This window comes from Danio rerio, chromosome 4 (genome assembly GCF_052040795.2).
Source record: "Danio rerio strain M-AB ecotype USA chromosome 4, GRCz13ab, whole genome shotgun sequence".
NCBI classification, from domain to species: domain Eukaryota; kingdom Metazoa; phylum Chordata; class Actinopteri; order Cypriniformes; family Danionidae; genus Danio; species Danio rerio.
This window is the reverse complement of record NC_141024.2, coordinates 60602501-60617585: the sequence shown is the minus strand read 5'-3', so window position 1 is coordinate 60617585 and position 15085 is coordinate 60602501. Positions and strand designations below refer to the sequence as shown.

Here is a 15085-nt window from a genome sequence, read left to right as displayed (position 1 = left end):
GATCATTTTCATCTATATGTAATCGAGATCATTGCCTTTTCTTCTTTATTGGCCAGACGCCTGACTCTCCTAAGATGGAAAAAACAAACCCACCATCCCACACACTTTGGATATTAGAAGTGTTATTACATGCTAAACTCGAGCACCTTAAGTACATCATCCGAGACTCTACAAAAAAGTTTTAGAGGTTTGGCAGCCTTTCCTCTCCTACATTGAACGCTCAAAGGTTATTATATCCTTGGTGAGAGTTTATCCCTAGTTTTCTAATTTATTTTATCTATTTTTATTAATTAATTTATTTTTATTCATGGGGTGTGAGTATGTCTGTAGCTATGTACCATGTTAATTTGTTGTTCAATATGTGTGTTGTGGAAAAATTAAAGACTTTGGAAAAATCAATAAAAATAGTTGAATAATAAGAATGTAAGCAGTACTAAAACATTGTTTTTAGAAGAGTAATAATCCCATTAATCTAGTTACAGTACATGTCCCTGTCGAAGGTCTGTGAATTTTAGCTAGTTATTAATTAAAGAAGAACAAGCCTTTCTCGTACGTGACTTTGTTCTTTGTGTGACTGAAATGTAGGTAATGGGTAATAAATTATATATTCCTTCTATGCTAATCAAGGACTTCTGAGACATTCCAAGAATGGGATGGGTCCTCCTGGCCTGGCAGAGTTGATCACAGCTCAAATACAAATTTCTGCCATTTGCTTGCAGTAACCATTTGCTTTTCACCATCCACAATTCATCTGCCCTTGATCTTCCTTCAAATAGCTTTATCATGTATGGAGTCATTTGACAGTTTATGACTTAAGCGTTGTAGTGCTAAAATCAACAGAGACATTGATTGCTTGTATTTCAATATACAATTTATTTACTATTGTTGAGTCATGGCCTGAGGAGAGTATGTTAATGTTCTCACCCACTTTATCTCCTCTGCTGTGCTCTCATGTTCAGTTGGTTTTGGGGGTTGGTTTTCACTCATGTTTGAAAATGCTTTACTCAGGGTATAATAAGGAACGTTAAGTGTTGATCTGGGAGAATGGCTTTTACTCTGCCTCTCCCTCATATGGCTGCATAGCCTCATATGCTAACAAAGGCAATTTCACTGTTTTTGTTGCTCAGCAGTGCACGTACAGCTAATTTCTTTATACAGTATGTTAGTTTGTTTCATTCTACTGTCTGTATATTTAAACATGTAAATTAATAAACAACTTTACCTGCTTTAAGCTTTGAGATTCTTTCTCTTTATCAATGATAATAACAACTTTGATGGAGTCAGATTAATTACAATAAAGTCAGATAAATAATGGATTTAAACACGCCATCCTTCAACTGCTTTCTGTTTTCGATTATTGGTTCAGAATAGCAGCGTAAGCTCCAAACCTTACAGCTATGTTTCCATCCAAAAATGCCAATTAAATTAATTTGCAAAACTGGAATATCGCATAAAAAATATGCAAATAAATCAGTGTTGTCGGGCGACGAGGAGGCACAGTAGGTGGTGCTGTCGCCTCACAGCAAGAAGGTTGCTGGTTCGAGCCTCAGCTGGGTCAGTTGGCATTTCTGTGTGGAGTTTGCATGTTCTCCCCAAGCTGGCGTGGGTTTTCTCTGGGTGCTCCGGTTTCCCCCACAAGATCAAAGACAAGCAGCATTACACTGTTTTAAGGATCTAAAAATGTATTCTTTAAAAAGCAAAAAGATTTCAATAGCGGCGCCTGCTGGTACGTGAAGAATATGGTCAATACTGATAAACTTAACATCATATAGTTTAGAATACTGTACAATGTTTTATAATAATTAATTATTTTAGTGTCCATTTTCATTCAGCATATTTAAAATTAGAGTCATCCACGTTTTCTGACATACTTTAAATCAGGGTTTCTACAGGTGTCACCAAGTTAAATTTAAGACTTTTAAAGACATTTTTAAGACCATTATGAATGAATTTTTAGAATAAGGAATTTTTCAAATGGCCCAGAAGAAAAGGTTTTTTATTTGTCCTTTCAAAAAATATTTTTTATATAAAATGTTTAATAATACAATAATAAATCAAAACTAATAATAACATAAAAATATTTTAGATATTTCTTAGCAAAATATCTTAAATATTGTGTAAAAACAAGAGAGCTCGACTTGGATCCACACACTTTTTTTCCAAAATAAACTTTCTTTAAAATAAAAAAAACTAATTAACAAATGTATTAAAAGTTTTAAAAACTATAATAAACTAAATCCATTCAAAACAATCTGTCCAGGTGGATATCCTCAGCAGTCTTTACCATTATGATAAACAGAGTTAAAATGACCTTTTTAAATAAAAGTTGAAAGTTTTATTGAGATGGATTGTTGGTGATTGTATGGGCTTTGACCAAATTGGGTAACAAAACATGAACACAGGAAAATGAAGACTTGTTTAAAAAAGATTTAAGACCTACAGCATAACGTTTCAGTAAATTTAAGACTTTTTAGGGCCAAATTTTAGATTTTGGAATTTAAGACATTTTAAGACTCAGCGGAAACCCTGTTTAAATACAATAGCCCTGGTAATTAGTTATTATAATAAAGATTTAATTCTAACTCTGATACTATCTGTGAGAACTAGTAACAACTACTAGAAACAAGTTTAAACCCATAAAGAAGTCGATGAAAAAAAGGGAATTGTGATCAACCTGACATATGCAAATGGAAAGTACCTAGCTTACACTATCACTGTAATGGCAGATATCTTTTATGAGAATACTGTAGGTCAAATATCGTCAGCTCAGTTTAACTTTTTATTAATTTATTGTTTTCATTTATTTTATATAGCGCCAGTGCTCAAGGGCGCTTTACACAGTAGGAGAACAAGAAAAGCAATAACCTTAAGAAGGTAGAGAAAATGGGAGACTAATAATACATAATGACAAAAGACACGAGAACAAATAACAAAAGAAACTCATTCCTGTCTTTCAATGAGTGCTTATGTGCATTTAGCAGAACTAGGCAGCACACTCAGGGCTGCAACATGGATTTAATTTAGTATTCTTATTATTAAAATATATCTGAATGAAAACTAACTTGTTTGTTCCTGCGGATCTTCCTGTTTGACTGTAAATGTTTCTTCAATCTTCACATCTTCACTCTCCTCTTTAATAAACGCCATCTTTATAACAGTGTGGAGATCAGTCGCTTCAGCAGGAGTTTTTCTCTGTGTTTGGACACTTTATTCTGTGTAAAATGAACAAAACAATAAACAGAAACAAAATAACTTCTCTTCAACACTTGCTTCAACAGTTTCTTTATATGAGTGTGATTGACAAAAATAAATCAGGTAAGTCTGAGCAAGAAACAATAGCCACAAACAAATGACCTAATAAAAACTAGTTCTCCATTTATTTATATATATATATATATATATATATATATATATATATATATATATATATATATATATATATATATGTATGTATATATATATATATAATTATAATGTATACTTGTATTGGAATGACATTATGCTAGTAAATAAATAAACCTTCATTAAAACACATTTCAGTTGTTCAAACAATAGCCCTCGATTACTGTTATTAATAAAATTAATTAAAATTATATAATATCGAAAGAAAAACCTGAAACTTTAATCAATCGGTTTATATTTGTGTAAAGTTGTGAAACAAACCTTCCTCCAGTTGAACCGCAGCGCGGAAGCGGCGCAGCCTTATGACGTCACACAACACGCCAAAATAAAAGTCTTTGTTGTTCAGCTTTTTTGCCACTTACTGTTGCAGTCAGGACATGACAAATTTCACACTCCTTTTCACATCTCACATAACATATCTGCTCTCTCTCTTTCAAATACACAAACATTCAGTATTTGAAGTTGATCAAAACTTTTAATCCAAACATTTTTACACAATTTTGAAAAACTTGTTTAATCCACTAAGAATAAGTGCTTTTTTTTTCGTTTTTATTGTTGCAAAAAGTTTACATCACAAGACAGAACAATCAACATCGCAAGGCATATTTACCATTACAAATATATAAAATAAATTAAAAATGTTACAACTGCAACAAGGAGCAAGGAGCAGTACAAAAGATCTACATCAAAGGACAAACAAAATATTCTAACAATAAATAGTATGAAAATGAAGTACAGAGAGCTTCAGTTATTTTACTTTGGTTTCTGAAATATTTGAAGCTTTGAGCCACTTTCTTTACCTCAGAAAGAAAACATCTAAAAGAGGGTCTGCACTTTTTCCACTTACAATAATGAATGTGATATACCCATTAGTAAAATAAAGTTCACAACATCAGAGAAAGAACAATGTAAATCAGCTTTGTAAAATAAAATATCTTCTAGAACAATAGGGGGGACTGAAATCATCTTTAATGAAAGCCAAGTATGGATGTCAAACCAGAATTTAAAAGTAAATTCACAAGAAAAACATAAGTGATCGAGTGTTTCTGGAGCAGAAGCTAAATCTTTTTTTGAATAAACTCCTTCACATGATATATCCTGAATAAAATTATGTAATGAGTTTCCTTAACCTTAGGTGCTACAGGATATTTAAGAGAAAAGGTAAAAGCTTTGTCCTCTACTAAGGGTTTAACAACTCCTAGATGATAACACTTAAAATCACCCATTATAAGGTGTGTTGTAAATAAGCTTGTTGTTATATTTACTATCAAAAATATCAACATTGATATTTTTAAAGACGGAAGAAAAGTTACAAGTGTACAATGGGATCAAAATAATTACTTTGAATTAACCTAAACAAAGCAATAGGTATAGCCTCACAAATTTCAATATAACCTTTATCTGTGATTTTAACTCTATATTTATTTAAAAATTCGTTATGAGATAGTAGCAGTCCATTTTCATCTAACAAATCATTAATAAATATAATGCCTTTATTGTACCAGTCACTTTTAAACAATGATTTTCTGTTAATAATAACAGCCCTTTTATTTCAAAGAGTGGATTTATGAGGGGAAAATTATGGGTAAATATCATTTTCCAAAAAGGTAGTTCTTGCTTATAAAAAGTAGACAGCTTCAAAGGAAGTTTTGAACAATCATAATCATATCTTAATACAAATTCAAGGCCACCAATTTTTTTAAACAAATTATTTGGGATATGATAAAATATTGAATAAGGCTTAGCTAAACACTCTTTCAATCATTTAACTCTAAAAGTGCCATGAAGACATTCAAAATAGATTGCTTTTAAACCTCCATATTCATACTCTTTGTTCATATGATTCTTACGTAAATAATGTGATTTATTTTTCCAAATAAATTTAAATAATATTGAATTTATAGATTTAACTATTTTGGGAGGAGTATATATAGGATAAGTTAAATATATAATTTTAGATAATCCCTCAGTCTTAGTCAAAAGAATTTCACCCTATATGGAAAGGTCTCTAGCTAGACAATGATTTAGGGATTTTTTCATCCCTTCCATTTTAATATTAACATTTGCACATTCTCTATTAACAGAATTTTTGAAGATGGTAACTCCCAAATATTTAACTTCCTCTTTTACTAGAATACCCTCTAATTCTCTTAAAGTACAATTCTGAATAGTTAATATTCCACATTTTCTTAGATTTAAGGGGAATTCAGAAGCTTTAGGAAACAGAAATTTTGACAAGAGCTAAAGGGAGCACCTCCCTATTTTTAAGAATTAATAGTGTGTCATCAGCAAACTGGCTTAAACTAAAAGTCCGACCAAGTATATCAATACCTAAAGTGTACTCTGAATTTTTTAAATATAATGACATAAGTTCAACAGCTATATTAAAAAGAAAAGGTGAGATGGGACATCCTTGATGGATTCCTCTTTTGATGTAAACTCTAGGAGATGATCCTGAATTCAGAGATTTACTACTGAATATATCAGTATAGAACATGGAAATTACCCTACAAAAGCTCGGACTACACCCAAAAGTTTCTAAAGATTTTCTAAAGACAAAAAAGGATGCTCAAGGGTATCAAATGACTTGAAAAAGTCTAGAAATAGAAATAAACTTGTCTGAGGAATTAAATAACTATAATCGAGCATATCAAGTATCAGTCTGATATCATTGTGAATACTTCTCCCTTTAATGAAAGCTAATTGTGTTTCATTAATTATCTCGCCTATACCTTTTTTTGAGTCTATTGGTAAATACATGAGAGAGCAATTTAAAATCATTGGACAAAAGAGTTATGGGTCTCCAATTATTTAAAAATAATTGGTCTTTGCTTGGCTTTGGAACTAAATGATTAAACCCTGCTTCATAGAAGTCGATAGTTCTCTTTCTCTATACATTCCTTAAGTGCTTCAAAAACTAAAAATCTCATCTCTGGCCAAAATGTTTATAAATCTCAACTGTGATTTTGTCTGTACCTGGGGATTTTCCATTGAACATTTGAGAAATAGCAACATCAAGTTCAAAGATAACAATGTCAGATTCCATCATTTCACAGAAGCTGTCATCAATAATAGAAACTTTATCTTTTAAAAAGGAAAAGAAAAAGTCACAATCACTCTCATTAAATTTTGATTTACATAATAATATGAATAGATGTGATCATCAATCAAAGTTTTCTCTTCACTTACATTGTTATTTATGCTAGTTTATTAATAGTTTTTGAAGATTGTCTATGCTTTACTAAATAAAATATATATATATATATATATATATATGAAGAATTTTTCTCCCCCTCCTCTATCCATTTCACTCTAGATTGTAAAGGTCCTTTAGCTTTTTCTGTTTAATAGTAATCTAACTCTGATGGCAAAATACGAAGTTCATTTTGTTCTATATCTCCAAGAAAATCTTTATCACCATGGTCATTTAATCTAGATAAAACTGTTAACTGTCTTTTTTTCCTAAGAGAGGAAAACAATAGCTCATTACAGCAGAGCCATTTTTAACCTGATTCATTTTCAATTTGAGAAAAGCATGTGGCAAAAGAAAAAGAAAACCAAACAGCAAATAGGGAGAAAAGCATTTGCCAAATGCTTATTTAAAAAAGCTGTTTAAAATGTGTTTTATGATTTATTAATACAAATTTTACTGTTTGATTAATCAGCCTTTAAAACATGGATTAAATAATAATACAGTTATAAAAGTGTCTATTTATTTATAGATTTAAAATGTATATGTAATGCATTGTTTTATTGATAATTAAATGACATTTAAAAACATTTAAATTGTGATTTATTTATGTACATTTTTATGCTGGTCGAAGCAGTGGCGCAGTAGGTAGTGCTGTCCCCTCACAGCAAGAAGGTCGCTGGTTCAAGCCTTGGTTCAGTTGGCGTTTCTGTGTGGAGTTTGCATGTTCTCCCTGCATTCGCGTGGGTTTCCTCCGGGTGCTCCGGTTTCCCCCACAGTCCAAAGACATGCGGTACAGGTGAATTGGATAGGCTAAATTGTCCATAGTGTATGAGTGTTTGTGTAAATGTGTGTGTGGGTGTTTACCAGAGATGGGTTGCAGCTGGAAGGGCATCCGCTGTGTAAAAACTTGCTGGATAAGTTGGCGGTTCATTCCGCTGTGTCGACCCCAGATTAATAAAGGGACTAAGCCGACAAGAAAATAAAAACATTTTTATGCTTCAATAATTAAATTGATCATTTGAGTCTTTGATTTTCTAACTAGCACTCTTGTACGGTGGCCGGGAAGTGCAAAACAACATTACAAAGTTTGAAACACTTTTACAAAGCTCGAGACAAATTTACATTTTCAAAAACATTTTTACTTATCATCAAACAAAATTACATAGGCAAAACAATTTTACAAAGAACCAAACAAATTTACATTTTAGAAAACAAATTAACAAGACACAAAACACTTTAACAAATTCCAAAACATATTTACAATTAGATTCCCTACGGAAAGGAAATGTACCACACACCGGAAGTGACATAGAATGTACCACACACTGGTAGTGAACCGGAATGTAACACACACACTGGAAAATATCAATAATATCCAGCTCGTGTGTGACTTTGTAGACAGGTTTTCACAAGTCTACAACTATAAAAATCATGGTTTGACTAACTGCGATAAAACATGTTAGAGCTATTCTGAGAAAATATCAGCGTAAGAGTGCATAGAAACATGTAAATGCAAGTACATGGAAACAATTCAAGCACGGCACATGTTGACTGATAAGATACCAAAACCGATTTCAGAACCTTTTGACTTGGGTTCGAATCCAGTTGATGTCAATTATAATTATTTCTTTAGATTAATTTTGGTTAATGCTGTTCTGCCACACAAATATTAAATCAACAATGATACAATGACACCAAGTAATAAGAATCTTTATTTGGTATGGGCATGTTACTGTGAAAAAGTGACGAATCTGCCAATCTGCAAACATGGATAGTTTACACAAGTGAAAGGGAGCCTCAGTTAACACGGACACCAGTTAAACCATAACACAGGCTTCCTTCAGTTTACTGTTAAGAGTCCTCAAGCAGAGGTTTACGCTGTGTAACTTGTTCAAATAGATTATAATCACACTTGATTTTTTCACTTGAAATGACAATCTTTTTGCTATATTAAAATTATTCAACCCATTCTTTAAACAGGGTTTTGCTTGTCACCCTAAAGAGTTTAAAACAATAATTAATATTAACCCTAAAAACATCACAGTATTGATCAGAGGTTTTCTTTCACACTATTCTGTAATGTTCTCTCTTCCATCTTTATTTTTTAGAGATCCAAAATGTAATAATAAGTTTTAAAGGAATATTCTTATTCAAAGGCTTCATCCTAATCAGCTCAGACCTCATTTATTTTTAAAGATTTTAATTCACAGGAATTAAATTCAATTCTCCCCAAAATTAAAGAACTTCAGTTTAAATGATTAATGATGTGTATCCATCAAAAGAATTCCTGAGACTAAAAGTTGATAATAAGGAGAACTTGTCAATTTTGTGAAAGTCATATTGAAAACGCTGAGCATGTTTTCTATAATTGCATATACTCATGTCTCATGTCAATATCCATGTAAACCCTTTTTGCAGTAAACAAGTTAAATTTAATGTGACTAAAGAAAATTGTACACAGCATTAAGTAGTTAATAACCGTTTATGCTTTGCAAAAAAATCTTCAATTAATAATATATAGAAATTTATAAATGTTGGTTTTTAAACCTTTTAAAGGGTGACAATGAGATTTATAGACCCATACTAGTTTAAAAAAAACTATCCTTTTTCAGTTTTATTTTGCCCACCTAACATTGCTGTTAGTAATAGTAGTCACACACACACACATATGTGTGTGTATATATATATATATATATATATATATATATATATATATATATATATATATATATATATATATATATATATATACATATATACATGTGTGTGTGTGACTACTATTACTAACAGCAATGTTAGGTGGGAAACCCAGTATCAGATTACTGAAGCACTTCAGCTATCTGTTCATTCAAATTCTATATATATATATATATATATATATATATATATATATATATATATATATAGAATTTGAATGAACAGATAGCTGAAGTGCTTCAGTAATCTGTTGAGTACTGGAATTAGCATGTAAGCTAACAAATCACTCATATTCTCATTCACAATAGAGATACTGGGCTTCCCATACACAGATTTATTTGTAGTAATGTGGGAGTTTTCACATGAACATCTTTTCAAAGGTAACCAGTTGTTTACAGAAAGTTTAATTGTCTTCATGAGGAAAACTTTTTTATTTTCTAAAATCAGTCCATCAAAATAAATGTGTAGTGTTTTGAAACCAAAGTCTTCATTTGTTACCCACAACTCATCAAGATTTGATCAAGTCAAAATCTCATAATCTGACACAAATCTGATCTGTGGTAACTGGCAAATGGCATTGTGTAGTCTGAACAGGGCTTTATGGAGTCTGCATCAGTCTCTCACTGTCACTGCAAGTTCACACCGGCCAACTTTTATTCACCAACAAGTTTTGTGAAACTGCAGACAAAAGCCCAAAATTGGAGGCAAATCTGTTTGTTCAAGGGAGTAAAAATCAAACAGTGTGAACGATCAAAAACACAATCTAAGAGTGTAGGACAGTTTTCTCTGCATCTCCCCAAACATTTTCTCCTCCCTAATCTTTCTAATTCTCTTTTCAGTGCCGATCATTTGATTGCAGTGTGCAATGTGCACAAATTTGGTTCTCAGTTCATAATAACTTGAAACACATATAGAGTTATTTTGCTTCATTGCAGCCCTGTAGAAACTCTCACAATCTGGTACATCTTCACCCCTCTTCAGTTATTGTGTTTAAATCTTCAGGTTCAAAGGGTTTCATTCCAGTAACTTGAGATGTATTCAAGAGTTTACACTTGTCCCGAGATGCTATCCCGGGAAAGCCTTAAGCTCCGCTGGACAAGGCCTCATTTTTTCTCTCCATTGTGAAGCTTCATGTGATTGATGAGGCTTCTTTTATGTTTAAAGACCTTTCCACACTCACTGCATCGAAAACGCTCTCCTAAGTGAGTCTTCATGTGTTGCTTAATGGAGTCTTTGCACTCTTTCCACAATGATCACATGTGGTTCCAGTGTGACCATTCATGTGGTTCATGAGGCTAGCTTTGGTTGTGAAGCTCTTTCCACAATGAGCACATGCAAACGGCTTCTGTCCGGTGTGACTTATCATGTGGTGTTTGAGTGAGCCTGTATGTGGGAAACTTTTACCACACTCTGTGCATGTGTAAGGTTTCTCTCCAGTGTGAATCCTCATGTGGATGGTAAGGTTTTGTTTTTGAGAAAAACATTTCCTACACTGTGTGCAAATAAAGCTTCTCTCTCCAGTGTGAGTTCTCATGTGGGTTTCAAAATTGCCATTTTGCTTACAACTCTTTCCACACTGAGGGCAAGAGTAGAGCCTCTCCCCAGAGTGAATTCTTCTGTGCACTGCCAAGTTTCCTGTAGAATAGAAGCTTTTTCCACACTGTTGGCATGTGTACGGCCTCTCTCCAGTGTGAATTCTCATGTGCACTGTTAAGTTTCCTGTATTATAGAAGCTTTTTTTCCACACTGTTTGCAGGTGTAAGGTTTCTTTCTAGTGTGAACATCAAGGTTTGGCTTTTGACAGAAACTCTTTCTACTCTGTTTACAGCTGTAATTACACCTAGACTTGGATTTCCGAGATCTTCCACGTGATAAAGTCTTTTTAGTGAGTGTGGGTTTTTCATCAGTCGTTATTTCTTGTTGTTTCTCTTCCATTTCATTCCATTGATGTGTCTCTTCTTTCAGCACTATCAGGTCTTCAAAAAAGAACAAAAAAGTGAACTTTAGTATAAAGGCTTAAAGTGGCAAGCATGAAATGGATGTTTACCCTAAATATGAAAATGAGCTTACCATTTACTCTCCATCATGTGGTTTTAAACATTTCCTGTCTTCTGGAACACAAAGTAAGCCAGCATTTTTATCACTATACCTTATTTAGTGAAGGAAAGTAAATGGTGAGGCTATTTTCATTTCTGTGTCAGAAAGTCATACCAACACTGACTCACATAATCAACGCATCTCTTGACTCTGGTTTATTCCCCACTGTATTACTACTGTAATTGTGAATCTTTACTGTTCCTGTTTCAACAGTGTGCTCTTGCTAAAAGGAGCAATGGCAGAGAGAGACTTCCAGTGCAGACTTTGTTAAGATGCTGCAATCTAATCGTGGGAAAGACACTTGCTCCTGAGCATATTCGAGCTTGGGGATGTGTTGCTGTCACACCGACAAGTCTGCCGTGAGTTTCAAAGAACACATTATACTGACTAGTTGCCAACTTAAATGTACTCTCTCATTTCCAGCGTTCACTAAGACTCACACACACACTCAAGCAGTTTGGCCATGTTTAAAACCACATCTGGCAGCTGTGGGATTCAAACCCACGCCCCCGAAGAGACAGGAGCCTAAATCCAGCGCATTAGACCGATCCAAGCAGAAGCATGCAGTATCATTTTGCAAGTCTGTTTGCTCAAGCAGAGAGGTCATTCTCAAGCATCCTAAAAGGACTGCCTGGCAGCAGTGGGATTCAAACCCACGCCACCAAAGAGATTGAAGCCTTAATCCAGCGCCTTAGACCACTCAGCCACGCTACCTTACAAAGCTGCTTTCCCTGAGCAGTTTCGACACCAACTTGTTTCAAGTAGCGCAACAGCTCTGGGAAATGAGTTCAATTTGGCCATGCCTTGCTGGAGCTCCTCCACAAAGAAAGAGAGCTCCTTAATACCAGCTTAGGAAGCACTCCCCAAACATTTGCATTGACAGCACTTCCTGTCAACCACAGTTCTGTCTCTATTTGAGAACACCTCAAGGCATTTAAAGTCTTCTCCTTACGGCAGCCAGCTGCGATGCATTTAAGCACCTGATTACAAGGTAACTGTTATTTCACAAAAGAGTGAAAGTTACTGATTCCATCACAGCAGACCCCACATTGTTGTTGTTATTATATTCAAATCCAGTTATAGAGTATTACTACTCTAATTGTGAATCTTTACTGTTCCTGTTTCAATAGGGTGCTCTTGCTAAAAGGAGCAATGGCAAAGAGAGACTTCCAGTGCAGACTTTGTTAAGATGCTGCAATCTAATTGTGGGAAAGACACTTGCTCCTGAGCAGATTCGAGCTTGGGGATGTGTTGCTGTCACACCAACGAGTCTGCCGTGAGATTCAAAGAACACATTATACTGACTAGTTGCCAACTTAAATGTACTCTCTCACTTCCAGCGTTCACTGAGAATGCACACACACTCAAGCAGTTTGGCCTTGTTTAAAACCACACCTGGCAGCGGTGGGATTCGAACCCACGCCCTCGAAGAGACTGGAGCCTAAATCCAGCGCCTTAGACCCCTCGGCCACGCTACCCTCGATGAATTCATGCAGTGGTCTATTTTCTGCCTAATTTTACGGAAGCAGAACAGCAGAGAGGACGCAGAGCTTCCTAGTGAAGCCCTTCAACTTTGGCCAAGGAGTCTACATTTGGATGTGAGCGGAAGCATGCAGTATCTCTTCGCAAGTCTGTTTGCTCAAGCAGAGAGGTCATTCTCAAGCATCCTAAAAGGACTGCCTGGCAGCGGTGGGATTCGAACCCACGCCCCCGAAGAGACTGGAGCCTTAATCCAGCACCTTAGACCGCTCGGCCACGCTACCTTACAAAGCGGCTTTCCCTGAGCAGTTTCGACACCAACTTGTTTCAAGTAGCGCAACAGCTCTGGGAAATCAGTTCAATTTAGCCATGCCTAGCTGGAGCTCCTCCACAAAGAAAGAGACCTCCTTAATACCAGCTTAGGAAGCACTCCCGCCTTCCTGTCAACCACAGTTCTGTCTCTATTTGAGCACACCTCAAGGCATTTAAAGTCTTCTCCTTACGACAGCCAGCTGCGATGCATTTAAGCACCTGATTACAAGGTAACTGTTATTTCACAAAAGAGTGAAAGTTACTGATTCCATCACAGCAGACCCCACATTGTTGTTGTTATTATATTCAAATCCAGTTATAGAGTATTACTACTCTAATTGTGAATCTTTACTGTTCCTGTTTCAATAGGGTGCTCTTGCTAAAAGGAGCAATGGCAAAGAGAGACTTCCAGTGCAGACTTTGTTAAGATGCTGCAATCTAATTGTGGGAAAGACACTTGCTCCTGAGCAGATTCGAGCTTGGGGATGTGTTGCTGTCACACCAACGAGTCTGCCGTGAGTTTCAAAGAACACATTATACTGACTAGTTGACGACTTAAATTTACTCTCTCACTTCCAGCGTTCACTGCGAACGCTCACACACTCAAGCAGTTTGGCCGTGTTTAAAACCACATCTGGCAGCGGTGGGATTTGAACCCACGCCCCCGAAGAGACTGGAGCCTAAATCCAGCGCCTTAGACCCCTCGGTCACGCTACCCTCGATGAATTCATGCAGTGGTCCCTTTTCTGCCCAATTTTACGGAAGCAGAACAGCAGAGAGGACGCAGAGCTTCCTAGTGAAGCCCTTCAACTTTGGCCAAGGAGTCTACATTTGGATGTGAGCGGAAGCATGCAGTATCTCTTCGCAAGTCTGTTTGCTCAAGCAGAGAGGTCATTCTCAAGCATCCTAAAAGGGCTGCCTGGCAGCGGTGGGATTCGAACCCACGCCCCCGAAGAGACTGGAGCCTTAATCCAGCGCCTTAGACCGCTCAGCCACACTACCTTACAAAGCTGCTTTCCCTGAGCAGTTTCGACACCAACTTGTTTCAAGTAGCACAACAGCACTGGGAAATCAATTCAATTTAGCCATGCCTTGCTGGAGCTCCTCCACAAAGAAAAAGAGCTCCTTAATACCAGCTTAGGAAGCACTCCCACCTTCCTGTCAACCACAGTTCTGTCTCTATTTGAGCCCTACTCAAGGCATTTGAAGTCTTCTCCTAACGGCAGCCAGCTGCGATGCATTTAAACCTGATTACAAGGTAACTGTTATTTCACAAAAGAGTGAAAGTTACTGATTCCATCACAGCAGACCCCACATTGTTGTTGTTATTATATTCAAATCCAGTTATAGAGTATTACTACTCTAATTGTGAATCTTTACTGTTCCTGTTTCAATAGGGTGCTCTTGCTAAAAGGAGCAATGGCAAAGAGAGACTTCCAGTGCAGACTTTGTTAAGATGCTGCAATCTAATTGTGGGAAAGACACTTGCTCCTGAGCAGATTCGAGCTTGGGGATGTGTTGCTGTCACACCGAGTCTGCCGTGAGTTTCAAAGAACACATTATACTGACTAGTTGACGACTTAAATTTACTCTCTCACTTCCAGCGTTCACTGCGAACGCTCACACACTCAAGCAGTTTGGCCGTGTTTAAAACCACATCTGGCAGCGGTGGGATTCGAACCCACGCCCCCGAAGAGACTGGAGCCTAAATCCAGCGCCTTAGACCCCTCGGTCACGCTACCCTCGATGAATTCATGCAGTGGTCCCTTTTCTGCCCAATTTTACGGAAGCAGAACAGCAGAGAAGACGCAGAGCTTCCTAGTGAAGCCCTTCAACTTTGGCCAAGGAGTCTACATTTGGATGTGAGCGGAAGCATGCAGTATCTCTTTGCAAGTCTGTTTGCTC

At 35.9% G+C, this 15085-nt stretch overlaps 1 protein-coding gene and 5 non-coding genes across 8 annotated transcripts in view; all 6 read right to left on the bottom strand.

The window, feature by feature from the left end:
• The window catches only part of LOC141381800 (uncharacterized), an 887475-nt gene that overhangs the window by 16255 nt on the left and 856135 nt on the right, over positions 1-15085 (bottom strand). The window contains exons 1-2 of one of the 3 annotated variants that reach the window (XM_087249899.2): positions 3664-3714; positions 3063-3212 (exon numbers count right to left, since the gene is read on the bottom strand). The exons of 1 other annotated variant lie outside the window; for it this stretch is intronic. In XM_087249899.2, coding sequence (XP_087106025.1) covers positions 3063-3147 — 85 coding nt within the window. In that variant the 5' untranslated portion in view covers positions 3148-3212; positions 3664-3714. Of the gene's footprint in view, positions 1-3062; positions 3215-3663; positions 3715-15085 lie in introns of those variants that run through there. One more of the 3 variants, XM_088650274.1, reaches the window with a different exon arrangement.
• Positions 12786-12867, bottom strand: trnal-uag (transfer RNA leucine (anticodon UAG)). The gene has a single exon. It is a non-coding gene; the product is annotated as a tRNA-Leu (tRNA).
• On the bottom strand, positions 13071-13152 carry trnal-aag (transfer RNA leucine (anticodon AAG)). Its single transcript has one exon. It is a non-coding gene; the product is annotated as a tRNA-Leu (tRNA).
• On the bottom strand, positions 13816-13897 carry trnal-uag (transfer RNA leucine (anticodon UAG)). The gene has a single exon. It is a non-coding gene; the product is annotated as a tRNA-Leu (tRNA).
• trnal-aag (transfer RNA leucine (anticodon AAG)) lies at positions 14101-14182 on the bottom strand. The gene has a single exon. It is a non-coding gene; the product is annotated as a tRNA-Leu (tRNA).
• Positions 14841-14922, bottom strand: trnal-uag (transfer RNA leucine (anticodon UAG)). Its single transcript has one exon. It is a non-coding gene; the product is annotated as a tRNA-Leu (tRNA).